We start from the raw sequence: 20,492 nt of genomic DNA, 5'->3' as shown, positions 1-20,492 counted from the left end.
CTAGGTATCATTGTCTTGTTTCTTGTCTAGTATCTTCAGTGCTATTGTTTCACTCATTTCGTTAGGTTTTTATTATTTCATATAAGAAAGCTGAATTGAGTTCTTTTTGTTCACTGCATCTTGATTGGAAGTCATGTCATTGTGATACTTTGAGTGTCATTGTGAGCAGTTGATATTGAGCATGTTGTGGTTTGTGTGTTGATCTGAGTTCTAATTCTGCTCAAAGCTTTAGCTTCTTTAATTTTTCTATCTAGTTTAATTTGCATAAGGTTTTTATGTGTTGGAGATACTGTTCTTTGTTAGAGAAATGTTTTATATATACTTCTTCAAATCTGTATAATTTCACCTATTTATTTTCTTAATTGTACCCGTAAGCAGAAATATTTAAATCTGATGAAGTCTAATTTGTCAGTGTTTTCTTTTATAGTTGTTGCTTACTGTGAGCTAAGACACTTTGCCTAACCCCGAAGTCATGAAGGTAATTTCCTTTAAATTTTTTATTTTTGCTAATTTCTATTTAGGTCTGTGACACATTTCACAATATATTTTTTCATAGGTTTCAGTTTTTAACATGTGGCTCTGCAGTCACTTTTGTATGAATCCTTTCTTCACTGCATTGCTTTTGTAGAATGTACTATAGAAGTGGGCCATCTTTCAGAACTTTGCCTTCAGTTGGTCTATTCATCTAGCCTTATTTTTATGCTGTTCCAAATATTTGTAACTTTATTATAATTTTTTTCAAGGTAGGGTTTTTTTGTGTAACCCTGACTGCTCTGTATACTAGGCTAACCTCAAATTTACAGAGATTTCCCCACCTGCCTCTGCCTCTAGAGTGCTGGGATTAAAGGCGTGTGCCAACATCACTCAGTGTTTTATTATAAATCTTGAAGTTAAAATTGCAAGTCTTTTAATCTTCCTTTTTCTCTTCAAGAGTACACAGTCTGAATTCACATTCTGTATAAATATTAGCTTTTCTGTTTTCTCCAAAACATTAATGAGATGATATTAGCTTTGAATCTGTAGATAAGTTCGAATTAACATACCAAGTTTGAATACTTCTATTAGTATGTATGTATGATCTATTTGTCTGTCTATGTATATGTCTCTATATCCCCCCCCTCATATGTCACCCCATCTTTTTTCCTTTTTTAAAAGACAGGGTCTTACTATGTAGCCTTGGAAGACTTGAAACTCATATGTAGACCAGTCTAGCCTTGAACTCATAAAAGATCTGCTTGCCTTTGCTTCTGGCTCAGCCCTGTTTTTGTTTTGATTTTCTGTTTTCTTATTGTGTGTGTGTGTGTGTGTGTGTGTGTGTGTGTGTGTGTGTGTGTGTATGAATGAATGAATGAATGAAGGAAGGAAGGAAGGTCAGAGGACAATTTGTGGGGCTCTTGTTTTCCTTTCACTCTAGGTCTTGGGGATCAGACTCAGGTCATTAGGTTTGTCAGCAAGCACCTTTATCTGCTGAGTCATTTCACCAGCCTTGGCACTATTTTTTTTTTTTTTTTAATTGTTTTAATTTTTGGAACAGGGTTTCTCTGTGTAACAGTTCTGGCTGTCTTGGAACTCACTCTGTAGACCATACTAGCCTTGAACTCAGAGATCCACCTGCCTCTGATTCCCAAGTGCTGGTATTAAAGGCGTGTGCCGCCACTGCTTGGCTTGTTGGCTGGGTTTAAACTTGCAGTCCTGAGTGCTAGGATTGCAGGTTGCATTTATGCAACCCTTTTGAGTGTTGAGATGCTGATGTGTATATTCCACTATGCCTGGCCAAAATGGCAATTACTAATTTAATTTAGAATTGATTTTTATTTTTGAGTTTTGGAGACATAGTCTTCCTTTGTATCCTTGGCTGGACATCAACTCACTTATGTAGAATAGGCTCGCCTCAAACTTGAGAGCTATATGCATTTGACTTCTGAGAGCTGGGATTAGGGCTTGTGGCACTAACTCCAACTTATTGTTGGCTTTTTATTAATTATCATATTGTTTCCAAAGCAGATTTTATTATTTAAAATGTATCAGCAAGTCATGACATAAGTTAGGCTACCATTGAAAATGTCTTTACATTTACCAATCACTAGCAGAAGGGAGAGGTAGGCCATGCCACAGTGTCTCTTTCTGTGATCCTGGGATTGCTCATGTGGCAGAGGGGGGAAAAGGGAAACCTGAAAGAATAAATTGAGTTGCTGTCTACTATCTCCAATAATTAGCTAGCTCTGGGAAGGACTGTCTCTTTAGAATAAGCATTAGAAATATATCAGGTGCTGGTGCTGAGCACATGTAAAACCTTGGGTTTGACCTCTATTACTGTGAAAACAAAACTCAAAAAACAGCATGAAAATATAGTAGCTGGATGTAAAGCAAGCCACTTGGGATCCTGAGACTGGAGGAGTGCAATGAGTTATCTGAGAATTTGTATTATAAATGGATGTTGAGTTTTCTTAAATGCTGTATTAAGATCACACACACACACAATTTGAATTTCATTTTTTATTTTCAGATGTTACACTGATCTTTATTCTTGGGATATATTACTGATGCACTAATCTCTAATATATTGTTGGGTTCAGGTTTTTATTATTAGATCTTTTTACATTTAGGTATATCAGGATTTTCTTTTTTTTAGCTATTTGCTAGGTACTGATGTTACTGGTTTTGTTTTATTATTTGAATTTTGTCCTTTTGGGACATAGTGTCATGTAGTTCATGCTGACCTGGAGTTTTTTTTTTTGTTTTTGTTTTTTTTAAGATTTTTAAAAAATTTGTATGTGCATGTTTACCTGCACGTATGTCAGTATACCATTTTTGTGCTGGGTGCCTGCAGAGTTAACAGGTGGTGTTAATTGCCAGGTGCAGGGAATTTTTCTTCCTCTGGAAGAACAGGTTCTATCAATAGCAAGGCTATCTCTTTAGGGTCCTGTTCTCTGTCCCAATTAATAATTCTCCTGTTCTCCCAAGTTCAAGGATTAGAGGGATTTAGCACCAGCCCAGTAATGGTTATTGTTGATGGGGGTCTTTTTTTTTTTTCCCTTGGGGGGGGGGAGTTGAGGCAGGGTTTTTCTGTGTGTAATCCTGGTTGTCCTGGAACTAGCTTTGTAGAGTGGCCTAGAACTCACAGAGATCTGTCTCTTGGTGCTGGGATTAAAGGTGTTTGCCACTGCCACCCAGTTGTTTATTAATTTTGAGACAAGGTTTCACTGTGAAGTTCTAGCTGGCCTGGAACTTGCTATGTAGACTAAATTGGCCTGGAATTTGTGATGACCTTCCCAAGTGGTGGGATTATAGCTTTGTAGCATCTTGTCCTTTCTACCCCTTAAAAAAAAAAGGCTTGCAATTTCAGCTTCATTATTAACAAATGATTGATTGACTTGATTTTAGGGTTTCCTGACTGATTCTTTTGTGTTTTATACCCCCACTTTATTATCCTTTCTCCCCCCCAATTATAATAATAAAAGAGCATTTATGTATTTGTTTCTTTGCTTATTTGTGTATATGAACAGAGAACAACTGTGACAGTTGGTTATCTCCACTGTGTATGTTCTGAGGCTCAAACTTTGTTAGGTTTGATGGCAAACACCTTTACTCTCCTAGCCATCTTGCTAGCCCTAGTCTGTTATTTTAGCATTTTTTTGTTTAGGTGGGATCCTATATTGTTAATTTTATATTTTTCTAACATAGTCAACAAACATACTAAATGATTTAATTTCATTGTGTCTTGATCAGGAGGTGGTAGTACATGCTTGTAATGCACTCTGAAGGCAGAATCAGGGAAAGTGCTCTTCTAAGTTTCAGGCCAGTTTGGTCTAGATAGTAGGCTCTAGGCTAGTCAAAGCTGCATAATGAGACTCTCTCTCAAAACAATTTTGTTTATAAGATCTTTGGTGAATGTATTATGTTTATCTAAAAAATAAAAGGTTTATACTAGGGCTCAAGCTGTGTCTTTGTTGTATGTGTATTTGTGTACGTATGGAAGCCAGAGATCTACGTTCTGTGTGTTCCTCAGTAGCTCTCCACCTTGCTTTTTGAGAAGGAGTTGCTCACTAAACTTTGAGTTTACCTATTTTGCTAGCCAACCCACCAGGGATCTTCTTTCTTAACCTTTTTTCAATGCTGGGAATTACAGTTATGAACCATTACTTTTAATGTAGTTTAGACTTGTAAGTAAATTAAATATATTTTAGAATTACTTTAATAATGTACACTTAATATACTATACAGTTGAAACATTTGAAGTGTGTAATTTCTGAATTTTTGTGCATTTTACATGTGTATGTGTGCCTGAGCTGCCAAGACTTGGTTTTAGGCATCTTAAGAATTTAACTTTTTTTTTTTAAAAGACAGAATCTCACTATATAACTCATGATGTTGTGGGACTTACTATGTTGACCAGGCTCGCACATCACTGCCTCTACCTATTGCGTGTTGGTGTTAAAGGTGTGAGTCACCGCACACAGACATAGCCCATCTCTGATGTCTGCTAGTGATCCCCTAGGATCCCTTTCCCCAGAACTGGGATTCTATACTCGCACTGCCATGCCTAGCTTGTTTCACATGGATACTGGGGACCTGAACTCATGTCCTTGTACATGCAAGGCGAGCACTTTGCTGACCAGTTAATCTCCCAAACTCATTTTTTCTTTTATCTATGTTTTTGTCAAACATGTGTATGGGTGTGCATATGCCATAGTGTGCTTGTGGAGGTCAGTTTTCTCCATCTTTGTGGGAGTCAGTTCTCTCAATAATGTAGATCCTGTGGTTTGTTTGATTCAGGTTATCGGATTTGATAACAGGTAATAGGTTTTTTGTAACCTAGGTTTCTTCACCCACGAGTAAGCCAGATCAAGCTGAACTGAACAAGTATAACAACAGATTTATTGAGCAGATCAGCTCTTGATAGGGTTCTCTAGTCCTAGAGATCTAGCTTGGAGAAGCTGCATGCTTCAACCGAAGCAGGGAGATTGTATAGCCTGTATGTAGGCGACGGGTTGATGATGTGTTCACCACAAGCTGGGTTTGTGCCCAAGCGTGGTCAAAAGCTGTTGTAGAAGTTGCTAGGAATTCAGAATTGGGCTTTTTGGTGCCTTTGTTGAAGAGTCTCTGAGTTTAGCTGGAGGGAAAGATATAGGAATGGGGCTTTCCCAATCATGCGGGGGTGAGATGGAAGTTCCAACTGAACAACTGAGCTATTTTGTTGTTGTCGTCATTGTTATTAGTATGTTTGTAAATGTGTTGCACACATGTTTTGTCTTGCTGTCATAGCAAGCATGTGAAAGCCAGAGGATAACTTTGTTTTTCATACTTACATTGTTTCTGGAGATAGAACTTAGTTTACCAGGCTTGCTGAGCCATATTGCCAGCCATTCCTCTTTATTTTTTGCAAAGTATGTCTTTTTTTATTTTTTGGTTTTTTTCAAGACAGGGTTTCTCTGTGAAACAGTCCTGGCTGTCCTGTGACTCACTCTGTAGACCAGGCTGGCCTGGAACTCAGAGATCCACCTGCTTCTGCCTCCCGAGTCCTGGGATTAAAAGTGTGTGCCACCACTGCCCAGCTCTAGATTGCTTTTTAATGTTATTTGTTTCTGAGACAAAGTACCTGACAGAAAGAAGGAAGGTCCAGGAATGTTGACTTATATAATCCATTTCCCCCAGGCCTCCAATAACCCAGTTTAAGGGTAGCTCTCCTGCTTGAGAATCTTCACCTCACAGATACTCCCCTAGATGTGCTAGAATCTCCTGGGTGATTAGCCATTACAGTTCTGTCCATAGCAATTGCATCTATAATGCTTTCTTGTAATACTTTATATTTTGGGTCTCTCTCCCTTCTTTCTGTTTTATTGTTTTTGGGGTGTGTGTGTGTGTGTGTGTGTGTGTGTGTGTGTGTGTGTGTGTGTCTCTCCTTTGATGGCCTAGAGTAGGCTGGCCTCGGATTTGTGGCAGTGCTTGTTGCAGCCTTTCCAGTGTTGGGATTACAGATCTGTATCACTGTGCATGACACTTGTATCTCCTTTTTTGTTGTAGTTCTTGTCTCTTCTTATTTGGTTACCCGTGCTTTGTCAGTTTTCCACAACTGAAGTATATCCCTAGCTTTGTTTTAGTGTTTAGACAGGATCTCTATAGCAGAGGCTGGCCTGTTTATTACCATAGTCCTGGCCGGCCTGAACTTGGCTCAGTCCTACTGACTCTTGTGTCCTCTGTGCTGCCAGGCCAGGTTTTACTGTTCATTTGTGTTTTTCTTTCTCAGACAGCTTTGTAAAAAAGCTAGGGTATTCTTTCTACCATTAAGCTTCATCTCTAACCACATTCAGTTACTTATATAGTTTCTTTCCTTTGTTGATATTTACTGTTTCATTTATTACAGGTACATTTTCATTCTGTTTCATTTGTATTTTATTTAATTTCGAGTCTCACTATATATCCCTGACTGGCCTGGAGCTCCACATGGAACTAGACCAGGTTGGCCTCAGATTCGTGGAGATTTTGAGATCTGCCTACTTCATATATATTTTAAAACTCTTCTGCTATCTCCAAAGCTGGGTAATCTTGGAGTTGACATTTGTTGACTTCCTTTGATAACCTTTTTTTCTGGTTCTTTACTGGTCAAGTAATGTAGATCATCTCTTTTATATTCCTTTGTAGGGACATAATTTTAGTAGAATCTTTGTCTAGTCATTACTTAGCACCTCATAAAACAAGCATGGTAGAGCATGCAGAGAATTCTAGCACTAGAAGGTAGAGACAGAAGGATCAGAACTTCAACATATCCTACATAGGAAATTGAACAAGACTGTCTTAAAAATTAAAAAAAATGAAATTTATATGTTAATATCTTTATGTATGTATATATGCGTGTGTGTGTGTGTGTGTGTGTGTGTGTGTGTGTGTGTGTGTGTTTGTGTGTAGAAGTTCAGGTACATACATGCCATGATGTATGTGTGGAGATTGAGGACAATCTTGAATGTGATGGTGGGTCCTCATTATTCACCTTGTTTGATCAGGGTCTTTTGTTTCAAATTGCTTTCCAGGCTTGTTGGCCAGTAAACTGCAGGCTTTTTGGCACTCTGTACTTTGCTCAGCTGTGCATTGGTTTTGGGGATCTGAGCTCATCTTACTTGCTTGGCAAGTAACTTTACCCATTGAGCTGTCTGTCTTACCAGCCCTGAAATTGAAAATTTTAACATTAGTTGGTTGATTGGTTGGATTCAAGCCACCTTGTATGTATGTTGAAAACCTATTTAGTGACCTTTCTTTTGGAGACAGGGTTTCTCTGTGTAGCTTTGGAGCCAGTCCTGGAACTCAGTTTGTAGACCAGGCTGGCCTTGAACTCATAGAGATCCTCCTGCTTCTATTTAAATCTCATTTTGTTTTTATGTCTCTCTCTCTTTTTTTGTTTTCCCCTAGCCGGGCTGGCTAATGGCTTGCTTGCCCTGTGTATTTGTGGGGCAAGGTCAACAAAAGATTTGGGTTGGTTTTATAACTATAAGAGTAGGTTCTTCTTGATTTGCTCTGTTTGGGATTCAGATCTTACTTTATGGACACCAAAGTTCTGAACCCTGTGTTGTGTTCTTAGGTATTATGGCTACAGGAGCTTCTAAGTTGACTGTGTCTTGTCTTCAGGGTAACACTTAAAAAAAAAAAAATGATATACTTTCATGCCTTTTTTCCCCCAAGAATCATTTCCCCTAGAATGATGCTTTCTTATCTGTCATGTATTTCATTCAGGTAGCAGTTACTTGTATTCTCCAGAATTTACAGTTATTTTATTACAGGTTTGTCCTCTCACAAGCTTACCACTTTCAGAAATCTAAATTCATTTATTATAGATTTAAAAAATGTATGATAGAGTTCAATTGATTGTTATTTTTCCTATTAAATTTTTGAGACAGGCCTTTATGTAGCGCACTTGTGCCTCAGATTTGGTTTTGAGCTCAAGAAATAAACCAGGTTATTGCAGTTCATACCTTTAATCCCAGCAGAGGAGTGGTGGTACATGCCTTTAATCCCAGCATTTGGGAGGCAGTGGCAGACAAATCTCTAAGTTCTAGGCCAGCCTGGTCTATAGATAAAGTTAAACCCTCTCCCAACCCCCCCCCCCAAAAAAAAAACCAGTTTTCTTCTGCCTCTCAAGTGTGTATTGCTATGCTCAGCAAGATTTTTTAAAAATGTGTTTTAGGATTCATTTTTATTCATGTGTTACCTGTGTGTATGCCATTTGTATGTAAGCATGCATGTTTGTGCCTGAAGAGGCCAAAAGAGAATGTCAGAGCCCCTGGAATGGAAGTTGAGATATTGTGAGCCACCTGATGTAGGTGGGCATAGGTGGGCACTAGGAATCTAACTTGGATTCTCTGGAGCAGCATCTTTCTCAAGCTGGTTCTTGCCTGTATTAGAAACCAAAGTGATGTATGTAGGTAAATGTCACAACCTTGTTTCTGGCTTATATTGAAAGTTGGGTTTATGTTTATGTTTTTTTTTTTTTTTAAATGTTTTCTCACTAGTCCATGCTATCCTTGAGAATGGTAGTCCTGCTTCAGCCTCCTGAGTGCTGAGATAACTGGTATTTCTTACCATGCCTATTTCTTTTTTTCTCCCCAAGGAAGTCTTGTCATGTTTTCAGGGGTGGTCTCAAATTTCTGCACTTAATTCATCTTCCTGTTATAACATTCCAAGTATTCTGGTCCTCTCAATATCTGCTACTGCATCTGACTTTTTAACCCTGAGACAGGGTTATTCTGTATAGCTTTGGAGCCTGTCCTGCAATTTACTCTGTAGACTAGGCTAGCCTTGAATTTACGGAGATCCTCCTGCCTCTGCCTCCCTAGTTCTGGGACTAAAGGCATGTGTTGGATACCATGGCAGGGCAGGGCAGGGCAGGGCAGGATTTTTGAAGCATACTTTTAAAGAAGTTGTTAATCATACTAGATTATTTTGGGGTATGCAGTACTTTAAAGCCCTTGCTCCTTTTGCAGAGGACCCGGGTTAGGTTTCCAACAACTACATGATAGGTCACAATCATCCATAGTTCCAGTACCAGGGGATCTGGTTCCCTCTTCCAGTCTCCATGGATACTTGCACACACATAACATGCATGTATGCAGAGGACTCAAACATAAAAATGAATCTTTAGAGAACAAGGTATTTGCAGTGAATAGCTATTTTGTGTGAAGTGTTTTGGAATTTTCTTGGTGGCAATGAATAGAAATGTTACTCTATTTTTGTTAGTTCGAAGTTATAGGAAAGATATGGCTTTGGTTTTCTGGAAAAAAAAAAGACTTCATTGCCTTTTCCTTTTTTTATTTTTAATTTTCTTTAAATAGAGATGTGAGCTGTGTCCCCATAAAGATGGAGCTTTAAAAAGAACAGATAATGGGGGTAAGTACAGTCTTTCAAAAATGTTGAAAATTAGAATGGTATAGTACTGTTCATATTATTTTATCACACTAAATATTGTTGCTAAAATATTAATGATGTAATAATTAGTTGGAGACAAGATCTTAACTATGTGATCTAGATTATCTTCTTACTTCATTGTCCCATGTTCTGGGATTATAGGTATGGTTTAACTCATTTTCTGTATTCACACAGTTTGTCTTCATATTGTATATTGGCGATTTTATGCAGAATGATCTGCAGTCTTCTATTTGAAACCTTGATTTATCTTTTGAGACAACGTTCTTGTTATGTATTCTTGGCTGTCCTGGAACTCACTGTGTAGACCAGGCTGGCTCAGAACTCACAGAGATCTGCCAACCTCTTCCCCCCCTGGGATTGAAGATGTGTATAATCACTCATGGCTTGGTTTTTGTTGTTGCTTTTTAAGACAGCCTTACTCCTAGGTCCTGTGTTTACAGGACCAACCATACCTGGCAAAGTATTCTCTCCAATGTTGGGTACCAATTACATCTGGCAAGGTGTTCTTTTTGAGGATTCTGAGCATTTTTTCTTCTGAAAACTCAGACTGTTAAAATCTAACACCTTTTGAATGTCCATTTAGTGATACTTAGCAGGTAAAATCAGTGTAAATATTTAGAAGGCTAAATCTCCCATATCTCCAGTTTCCAAGCATTTTGGATGAGGATTACCCTATATTTATTTTCATCTCCATTTTGAGTTATCTTTCCCTGAGAAATTTATCTGGTTTTTCTTTTCCCTTTCTTCTGTTTGTTTGTCCTTTTCTTTCTTGTGTCCTTTCTTTATTTTCTTGGGTATAGTTCAGGGCTTAGCATTGTCTGTAGCTTAGCCTGGCAACTCCTCTGTCTCATGTCTTCTAGGATTACAGGAATGTTCTACATGCTTGGATTAAAGTGCTTATTCCTTTATATAATCAGTACTATTCTTAACTATATAGGCATGAGCTTGTTAAATTATGAAAATTGACTGATAATAGAAGTATAAAGATAGAGTTTCTTTTTCTTTTTATTCCTGTTGAGATGGCCATAAAATATTTCTCCCTTATTTTGATAGGAATTACATTGGTTTATTTTTGAAAGTAAAATCAACCTATTTTCCTAAAATAATAATAGTATGAGGTTCATTTGGTTAATATTTTGTTAAAGGTTAAAGGTAATGGTTTTGGGGATTAAAAATAAAAATGAAAATGTTGGCATCTTTTCATAAGGGGTGTTAAGCAGTGACTTCCCCTTTTTACAGTGTTTTAAGGCTTTGGCATTACTGTTATGACGATCCCAATAAAACTTTGGGAATATTCGGAGGTATTTCTATAATATTGGAATTTTATAAACTGTAAATATTTTGGTAGTGTCATTGAGAAATATCCTGAGTTTCTTCAAGGTTATAAATTGTTTTTAGTGATTAAAGAATTTAAAATTTTCTATTTTGTTGGTTTCATTTGTAAAGTTTGGGCAGTTTATTAATTTCTCTAGTTTTAAAAACTTTATTGGTAAAAGTTGATTATTTTCTTAAGATTTTAGACATGGTCATGTACTATTTTGTTCTGAGAAATGTGTCATAGGTATTTTTTTATTGAATGTATATCGTAGAGTGTACACAAACCTAGACAAGTAGCTTGCTAGACACATTATGTAGCTTATTGCCTCTAGGTTACAAATACACATCATATTGCTATACTACTGAATAATGCAGATACAACATAGTGATAAGTTGTTACAAATCTAAATATGGAAAGGGTATAATATCTGATATCAAAAATAAAAACAGTTCATCTGTATAGGGCACTATATAGGTAGGCATGAGCTTATGAAGTTTGTGAGCATTGAAGTTGTCCTGGGTGAGTAACTGAGCCAATAGAGAATAAAGGTCTAGGACAGGAAGGTATTCTTTCTTGGTTTTTTGAGATAGGGTTGTTTTGTTTGTTTCTGGGTGCAGCCCTGGCTACTCTAGAATTCACTCTGTAGACCACTCAAAGTGTTACAGAACTATGTAAAATATTTTCTATAAATGACATTGTGGTGTTCACCAAAAATACTTGCTTATTTAAAAAGGAAGAGAGAAAGAAAGAAAGAAAGAAAAGAAAGTCTTACTATGTATCCCTGGTTGCCCTGGAGCTCTGTATATACTAAGCCTGCCTCAAACTCAGAAAGAGATACTACTGTCTTTTCCTTCCAGTGCTGGGACTGAAGACGTGTGCTATCACATATATCCTTTTTTTTTTCCTTTTTAAAAATCTTTTAAGGTTTCTGTTAGAAAGTTAAGCAGAAACAACATACATTAGCTTTGTTGTGCATAAGTTAGGTGTATCAATATCACTGTTTCCCACCTTCACCTAATTAATGATAGATCTCCTTGAAAATTTCGGGAAAGCCATATTTATGGGCTGAGTAAGTAAGTAGCTTGGTGATAGAGTGCTTGCCTAGCATGAATTCAATCTCCAGTACTGCAAAAAACCAAAAACCACTGCCACCAAGGAAACATGCAGAGCTATTAGAACAGAACATTTTAGTATACTCCCTTAAGGGTCTGGCTTTTTTTTTTTTTTTTTTTTAATGTTTGACATTTTATTTTTAAATGAAAATAGAAGGGGTAAAAAAATAAAAACAAGAGTATAATTGACCAATAGTATAATTGCTTGTTATTGCTATTTGATGTTGCTGTATTTGGGTAACATTTGAATGCTAGTGTAGTAAGTTTATTGAGACTAGCATCACTATAAACATGTTAATAATATGCACGGGGATGCATAATGGACATGTAATTTCAGAAGGCACCAGAAAAATTTGCCTCCTTAGGTCATAGTTATATATATGTTGTGTCTCATTGATCAAAATGTTGTTACAGTTTGCCTGACTGTACTGTCATTTGAAAATACAGTTAGTATTAACTTAAACTGCTGAACATTATAATTTGTCAGCACAGTTCTGTAGAGTTCTGGCTGTTTACTTGTCATGTTGCTATTGGCTTACTGGGAGAATATGGTACCACATTTTAGTAGCCTAGTAGAATTGCCAGATGCTGAACTTGAAGCTGTCTCTACTGAATGCACTTTGCTTTATAAATTGTAGGCTGTGTGTTCTTACTGAGCATCTTGTTATTTGTTGAATAGCTTTTTGGTGTGTTAAAAAGATTATAGCTTTTCCTTAGCATGTAACATTCATTGATCATTGTATGTCTCCTTATGCATTAGTTGAAGTTTTTTGAGACTCATGAATTACATATTCATGTGTCTTAAGTTGTGAAAATTTGGAACCATTTTCTCTACATACCCCCATTCATCTTTTTGCTTCTCTGAACTCAGGAAAACCCTTTACTCCATTCTTTAGGTGTTTACCCACACTTTCGTGTTTCATCCAGTGATATTATCAGTTGGCTTACCTATACTTTTACTTTTTTCCTTCTCTTTATTTGTATTAGCTGTTGGCATTGTGTTATTTTTATTTTCATTTTAATAAAACTTCAAGATTTTTGTTTGGTTCTTTTTAATAACTTTACTTCTTCAGTATATATTTCTTGGGCATGTGAATGAGTTGTATTTAAAAAATGGTGTTTTTTTTTTTTTTTTTTTTTTTTTTTTTTGTTTTTTGGGTATGTGCACATGAGTGTGTATACCTGTGTGTGCATGTGAAGTCTTGAGGTTGATGTTGAGTGTCTTCCTCTATCCACTTTGGAACCTGAAACTCACTGATTGATGACTAGACTTGAGTAGCTAGCACCCCTCTCTCCTGTGTACTTTCCAGCAGAATACCTGGCTTTTTATGTGGGTGCTGGGGAATCTGAATTCAAGACCTTATGTTTTAACACAGCAAGCACTTTACTTGTTGATCTATCTCTACTACCCCCCCCCATATTTTCCTTATAAATTGTAACTTATTTTAGGATATATGTATTTATTTATTGTTGTGGAGTTGTATGACTCAGTTCTAGGATGCTTGCCTAGCATGCTTTGAGATACATGCTCTAAGCATTGCAAAACAAAGTCAGGTGGTAGCAGCACACTCCTTTAATCCCAGTACTCAGGAGGCAGAGGCAAGAGATCTCTGAGTTTGAAGCCAGCTTGGTCTGTAGAGCAAGTTCTAGGTCAGCCAGGGCTACATATAGAAACTGTGTCCCAAAAAAAGAAAAGAGAGAAAAAAAAGTTTCAAAAGCAAAATGTAGATACAATTGAATGTTACAATGGGTTAACTCTGGAGCAGTTGTTTGCTGTGTTCTTATACTTTTGTTATATAATTGCTGGAGAGACTCTTCAGTTAGTGTTTTGATGATAATTTCCTTGAACATCTAGTACAAAATGGGGGGGGGGAGATTAAGAAACACAGCCTGTGTTTTGCATTCTTTCTGTGGTGTTTTCATTGTATTTATCACTATGACTTACCCTGTCACTTCCTGTTTCTACCATATTTAGATTCTAACTAGACATAAAAATTGATGGCTGTCTCAGGTCTTTTTAGAACAGTGGTTCTTAAACTGTAGATCATGATTCCTTTGGCAGCTCTGTCTTCAGACATACTTACATTATGATACATAACAGCACAATTAACAGTTATAATGTAGCAGCGAAAATAATTTTCTGCTTGGAGATCACTGTATTAAAGGGTCACAGTGTTAGGGAGTTTGAGAGCTACTGCTGTGCCAGAGCTAGTTCTCCTAGGCTTTTGGGTGCTTGGTGAGTGCTTCAATTATAACCTTTTCCTCCAGGCCTCTGTGGGCTTGTTTGCCTTTCATTAAATTTAAAGGCTACTTTCTCTGAATGAACTGTGAGAGAGCAGAAGGACAGGCACCTCTCAGTCCCTGGTTAGCTTTCAGACTCTTTGGAGCAGTCAGTGACAACAGTTCTTGGCACATAAAATTTATTCTGGTTCTTGTGCCATCAGAGGACAGAGCCTCTACACTGGAAATTAGTTGTTTCATTTAAGACCTCTGAACCCAAAGCATTCATATGATAAGGCAAAGAAAGATGCCAAAGAGCACTTATCTTTTTTTTGGGGGCCTTTTCCTAAGTTGAGTAGGTACTTGGTTGCTGCAAGCAATTTCTATGTAATTTTTGTTGTTTCTGGTGTGGCACCTACCGTTGTCGTTCCTGCCTCTTCCACCATACTTTATTGGTATAAATCTGTATATTTTGCATCCTTGTGTATATATACATAGGCATATATTTATATCTATACAGTCTCATGGCTAGGCTACTGTTCTACCTTAGTCTCTCTAGTGCTGGGATTACCACTGTGAATGCCCCACCATGCCTTACCCCTTTAACTATTTCTAAGGTTTTGGGAAATAAATCTTAGTTTGTTAGGTTAGTTTGTATCAGTGTTGATTTATTCCTGACCATTGGTTTCTTTCTCCTTCCCTCCCTTTTTTTGTCTTCATATTCCCACTCCCATATTATAAGTGCAGCCATTTCACTGTGCAGTAGTTTCTTTTGATTTGTTTATCTTTATTTTATGTATATGTGTGTTTTGCCTGCAAATATATATGTGAACCACATGCATGCCTGGTGCCTGCAGAGGCCAGATGATGTCCAGTCCCTGGAGTTTAGGACAGTTGTGAGCTGTCATGGGGTTGCTAAGAACTGAACCAGGGTCCTCTGAAGAGCAGCAAGTGCTCTTAACCACTAAGCCATTGTTCCAGCCTTTGTGCTTCCTTTCCCTCCCTTCCCTCCCTGGCTGGCCTGGAACTCTCTGTGTAGACCAAACTGGCCTTGAACTCACAGATCTGCCTGCTTGCCTGCCTTCCATGTGCTAGAATTAAAGGCCTCTACCAGGCCTGTGTTTTCTTTATCTTTTTTTTTTTTTTTTTTTTTTTTTTTTTTTTTTTTCCTTTGAGACGGGGTTTCTCTGTGGCTTTGGAGCCTGTTCTGGTACTTGCTTGGGACCAGGTTGGCCTTGAACTCAAAGAAATCTGCCTGCCTCTGCCTCCAGAGTCCTGGGACTAAAGGCAGGTACCATCAACGCCTGGCCTGGCCTGTGTTTTCTTTTTCTTTTTAAAATATAAGCACTTATTTTTTTTTATTAATTTATTTTTTAATTTTTATTTTACATGTCGATCCTAGTTCCTTCTCCCTCCCCATAAGCACTTATTTGTAGTCAGTATCCATACATATATCTTCCTGCCCCACCCCCTGTTCATGCTTCCTTTTGTAATAATTTTCCTTTAAGGAAAGTGATGCTGCTTTGGTATGAAAGTACTCTTGACTTTATTTGGTGGTGGTTTTCAGGCATCTTTATCTTTCTTACTGAGCAACCTTGCATTCTTTGTATTTGACCATAATAATAAACACAAATACTCCGATAACTTCAAATTGTAGATTTGATTTTCTTGTTTCTGCTGGATTTCATTTGTGCTTTCTTACTTTCATGTATTTAGTGGTTTTCTAGAAATTTTAATCAACAAATTACAGACAGCATTTATGACTAAGTTGTAAAAGTTATCATTTTCCCCTCTGATGTATATTTATTTGTTTGATGCCAAGGGTGCTTGTTTAAGATTGCTGTGTTCAAAGTTTAAAGTTTAAGATGCTTAAAGCCTATTTGTGATCTTTCTGAGGTCCATGGTATATCCGATTTTTAGTCCTAGCTTCTAGGTACTATTTTCCTTTGTCTGTGGCTGTACCTCACCTTCCTGAAATTTCATCTTTTTCTAGTTTTTCATTAACTCTTAACATCAGCTCTGTAGCCTCAGTCACATTTTTATAATTAAAAGAAACTTTAGCATCAACTGGTAATATTTCAGATGGCAATTTAAAATAGGAAAATGACAACTGTTGCATGAACATTCAAAATGTTCACAAAATTATAAAAACTATTATTTATTTTTATTTTCTTGATGATGGTGAAAATGGAACCAACCCTAACTCTTGTGTAGACTAGGCCAGTGTTCTGCCCAATGATAACAATTTCCAAACTTTTTTTGTTTTTTGTTTTGTTTTTTTGAGACAGGGTTTCTCTGTGTGGCTTTGGAGCCTGTCCTGGAACTCGCTCTGTAGACCAGGCTGGCTTTGAACTCAGAGATCCGCTTGTCTCTGCCTCCCGAGTGCAGGGACTAAAGGTTTACGCCACCAATGCCCAGCCAATTTCCAACCTTTTAGGACTTGAAGCTTTAAGCTATTTAAAGCTATAAATTATTAATTGCAGAATTGGGAATGGAACCTAGAACTTCACAGATTAATCAGAGGCACCACTAACTACTGATTTATACAGCCTTCATGTTATTTAAACATTTGTTTTTAGGTTTTTTTTTTAAAATGTTCTTAACTTGGCAGTACAGTTTGATCTTCAACTCACTGTGTAGTGTTGACTGACCTGGAAACGGAGAAACTCCTTTTGAGTTAGCCTCAAGAGTGTTTATCGTGCTGGGAACTATCAGACCCGGTTTCCTAAAATTAAAGTGTTTTTCAGAAGTAGTGTTAATCTGAATTTAGTCTGCCCTTAAGATCAATGTCAGCCAGCACCTGAATACATAAGTGCTCCCTTTGTTTATGCTCAGTGCATAATAGATGCAGCCATGATTAGGAACCCTTTGCACCAGTAGTGAGCAGGTGACAATTATTACATAAATAATGCAGTAGCTAGATTTTTATTATGGTTTTGTTATGAATTTGCTTAAATAGCCATTTTAAGGGATCTTTTAAGACAGGTAGTAATTTTATTTTTGATAAAACTTGAAGAATGACAATATGTATTTATTTATTTTTAGGTTGGGCTCATGTGGTTTGTGCCCTCTATATTCCAGAGGTACAATTTGCCAATGTCTCTACAATGGAGCCAATCGTTTTACAGTCTGTCCCACATGATCGTTATAATAAGGTACAGTGGATGTCATCTTAATGTCGTTTGCAGTTTTGGTTTTGAAACTAGGAGATAGGAAGGAGGTGGGTTTTAGGTTTTAGTTGTTTCCCCCCCCCCCTTAAAAAACTAAAGACCTCCCTCTAACTTCATAGAGATTTGGAGGAAAATAGTTACCATCTTAAGCAACAGTATTAAAATAAGCTCACAAGAGTGTGAAAATCATAAAACTGTGTCATCTTTTATTCTAATGTAGGTATTTATTAATGTTCTCAGGACATTTCAATCCCTCCATACACATTTGTCCTTGAAAATTTACTGACCTCTTCCCTTATCAAGTTTCAAGGTTTTATTAGATTGGTATTAATCATCATTTTTCTGTCATTAGTCTGAAGTATTTAGGACACTAAAGCAGGAGATGAGGTGAGCTGGGGAGTTCAGGGCTTACCTAGTAACATTGAGACTCTGTGTTTTAAAATAAAAATACTTTTAACTATTTGCTTCATCTTTTCCTAATTTACTGCCCCCCAACACACGCACTTTCTTCACCGACACTGTTGTTTGATGCTGCTACTGCATTGTCAAAGCTTTTCTGCTGTTGATTGCCTTTTAGACAGTGTTACTGTGTGTGTAAATGAAGGCACATGTTGCCTCTGTTGAAGAATGTCATTGTGGTAAATTTTGAAATTTTAGATATTTTAACAATAATATTTTAAGTAATTAATATATATTTAAAACATTTGGAAAAAAACTTCCCTTTTAAATCTTTGACTTTTTCTGTGTAATTTTGTGTTTCCCATATACTGGTTTATAAAACATTTAGATTATATTACTATTTCTCTGCTTTTGAAACTTAATAATCCTGAACATATATTTGCATCAATAAATGGTGTTTCTGTCATCATTTTTCTGGCTCCTTAGTCTGTAGTACAGAGTATTGCTAGATGCAGTCAGCTGTGGAGCAGCCGCTCATAGAAGGCCCTCCTGTGGTGTCTAGTTTCATACTATTAGGATCCTTGTGAAAGGGTGTGTTTCGGAAGTTTCATTATGGTGTGGAGTTTTTGTCTAGAGTGTGATTACCAGTTAAATAATTATGTTAAGAGCGATTATGTTGCCATTAAAAGTGCTTTTGTTTTTAGGTTCTTTTTTTTTTTTTTTTTCCCCAGGTTGGTTATTGACTTTGTTTTATCACAGCATTGCCCCCCCCTTCTTCTGGGGGTTTGTTTTGCTTATTGTGTTTGGTGGAGGCAGATACTCTTGTGTCCCTGCAGGCTTCTGACTTTGCTAAGAGGGGCTGGGGTTGACCTTGAATTTGTGATCTTCCTGCTTTAATTTGCAGAAGGTTGGATTACAGGTGTGTGCCAGATGCTATCCAGAAAATAATAGCTTTCTTTTTGGAAGTGTATATATTTTTAGTATTTTTAAAGTACTTTTAATTTTTGTGCTTGAATGTGGTATATGTATGTGTGTTGTATATGTACATGTGTGTGCAGGTGTGTGTCAAGGAATTCAGAAGAAGGCATGGTCCATTCTCTATTGCTCTCCACATTTGTTCATTGAGGCAGGGTCTCTCCCTGAACTTGAAGCTTGTAGTGTTTGTTTCTATTTTTCCTCTTTTAGCTAGATTGGTGGCTAGCAAGCCCCAGCAATCCTCTCTCTTCCTTCTACCTATAGTGCTGAGATAGTTGCTTGTTACATACATACTAGATTCTGAACTCAGATCTTTTAATGGTTGCATTGCTGACTTGCCTCTCAAACCTGTATTTCTTAGTACCTTTAAAATTAATGTGAAAACCCATTTTCTTACAAATTTTGAAATAAAGTTTATCTATGAGCTGTGGGAATAGTATAGAGTTTTTCTCTTGTGCCATACTTGTATATTTTTATAAAGACTGGCATTCTTGGGCTAGAGTAGCCCAGGGGTAGAGTGTTTCCTAGTATGTGCCAGGTTCTGAGTTCATAGCTCTAGCAGCAGAAAATAGGAAGGGAGGGATGCTCTGTAATATAACTGTTAAAAGCAGGAAGTTAGTGGTACATTACCACTACATGTCTGCCAGACTCATGTTTTCTCATTTTTCCTAGAAATGTGTTTCATGGAAAAATAATAATTTTGTTTCTTTTATCTCTTTTAATTTTAAACTATTTTAATTCTTCCTTGACTTTTGTCAGTTTGATACTTTAGAATATTGTAGTTTCTAGATATTTTGTACCATATCATTCTTTTTGGACTTGTCTTGTTTCCTCCAGAAATAATTTTGTGTTCTTATTAAATCTTGTCAGGTGACACACTGAATCCAGTTTTTCTGATACCTTATAATCTTTCATCATTAGCTAAGGTGATTTCTGTCAAGTTTTTCTACTATTAGTTTGATATTTTATTTCCTTTATAATCAGTAGCCATTTTGTGGGAAAGTAATTTGCATGTAAACATCTTGTTCTGTATGCCTTCTGCCTTTTACTCATTTTGACACCCATAACTATTTCTTAATTTATTGTTAGGATTCATGGCTAATTTTGTAAAAAAAAATTTTAAACATCTTTTTGGTTTGCATTCTATTATAGTAAAAAAGCCCAATTATAGTATGGACTTAATGTGGTGCTGCCATATTTAGTTTTTAGATAGGATCACATGTATATCAAGCTATTCTCATTTGCTATGTAGTTAAGGATGGACTCAGACCATTAAAATATTTATTTGATTTATTTATTGTTATTAATGTGTATGTGTCTGCTTGTGTGTGCACCATGCATGTGCTGGTGCTCATGGAGGCCAGAACAACGTGTTGGATCTTCTGGAACTGCAGGCATAGGAGGCTGTGAGCTGGGTGAAGTGGGCATTGGTAATAATTGAACCTGAGTCCTCTGCAAGAGCAGCCAATGCTTTTTTGGGGAGCGATAAGAGGGGGTGTTCTAGACAGGGGTTCTCTATAACAGGCTGTCCTGGTACTCATTCTGTAGACCAGGCTGGCCTTGAACTTACAGAGGTCTGTTTGCCTCTGCCTCCCGAGTGCTGGGATTAAAGTCCTGTACCACCACTGCCCAACACAGCAAATGTTCTTAACTACTAAGCCCCATGATCTCAGATTTCTGTTCCTTCTTCATTTTTCCTGAACATTGGGATTATAAGCGTTGTTCATTCAGCTCTGGGGAATCAAACTCTGCTACCTGAGTCATAGTCCTATAAATTTGTATTTTATTTAATGGTTCATACTCTCAAGGAGCTAGGTTTTCTTTTTACATGAGAATGATATTAACAATCCAATGTATACACTAAATGTACTTATTGTTCTTGGG

At 37.0% G+C, this 20,492-nt stretch overlaps 1 protein-coding gene across 16 annotated transcripts in view; it reads left to right on the top strand.

Annotated features, from left to right (window-relative positions):
* Positions 1 to 20,492, top strand: part of Mllt10 (MLLT10 histone lysine methyltransferase DOT1L cofactor) — a 144,888-nt gene that overhangs the window by 18,923 nt on the left and 105,473 nt on the right. For 8 of the 16 annotated variants that reach the window (XM_051205622.1, XM_051205621.1, XM_051205620.1 and 5 more), the window contains 2 exons: positions 9,321 to 9,375; positions 17,110 to 17,219. In XM_051205622.1, the coding sequence (XP_051061579.1) occupies positions 9,321 to 9,375; positions 17,110 to 17,219 (165 nt within the window). Of the gene's footprint in view, positions 1 to 412; positions 479 to 9,320; positions 9,376 to 17,109; positions 17,220 to 20,492 lie in introns of those variants that run through there. The other 8 variants (XM_051205627.1, XM_051205626.1, XM_051205630.1 and 5 more) reach the window with 5 other exon arrangements.

This window comes from Phodopus roborovskii, unplaced genomic scaffold (genome assembly GCF_943737965.1).
Source record: "Phodopus roborovskii unplaced genomic scaffold, PHOROB, whole genome shotgun sequence".
Lineage (NCBI taxonomy): Eukaryota > Metazoa > Chordata > Mammalia > Rodentia > Cricetidae > Phodopus > Phodopus roborovskii.
This window is presented reverse-complemented; position numbering and strand designations above follow the sequence as displayed.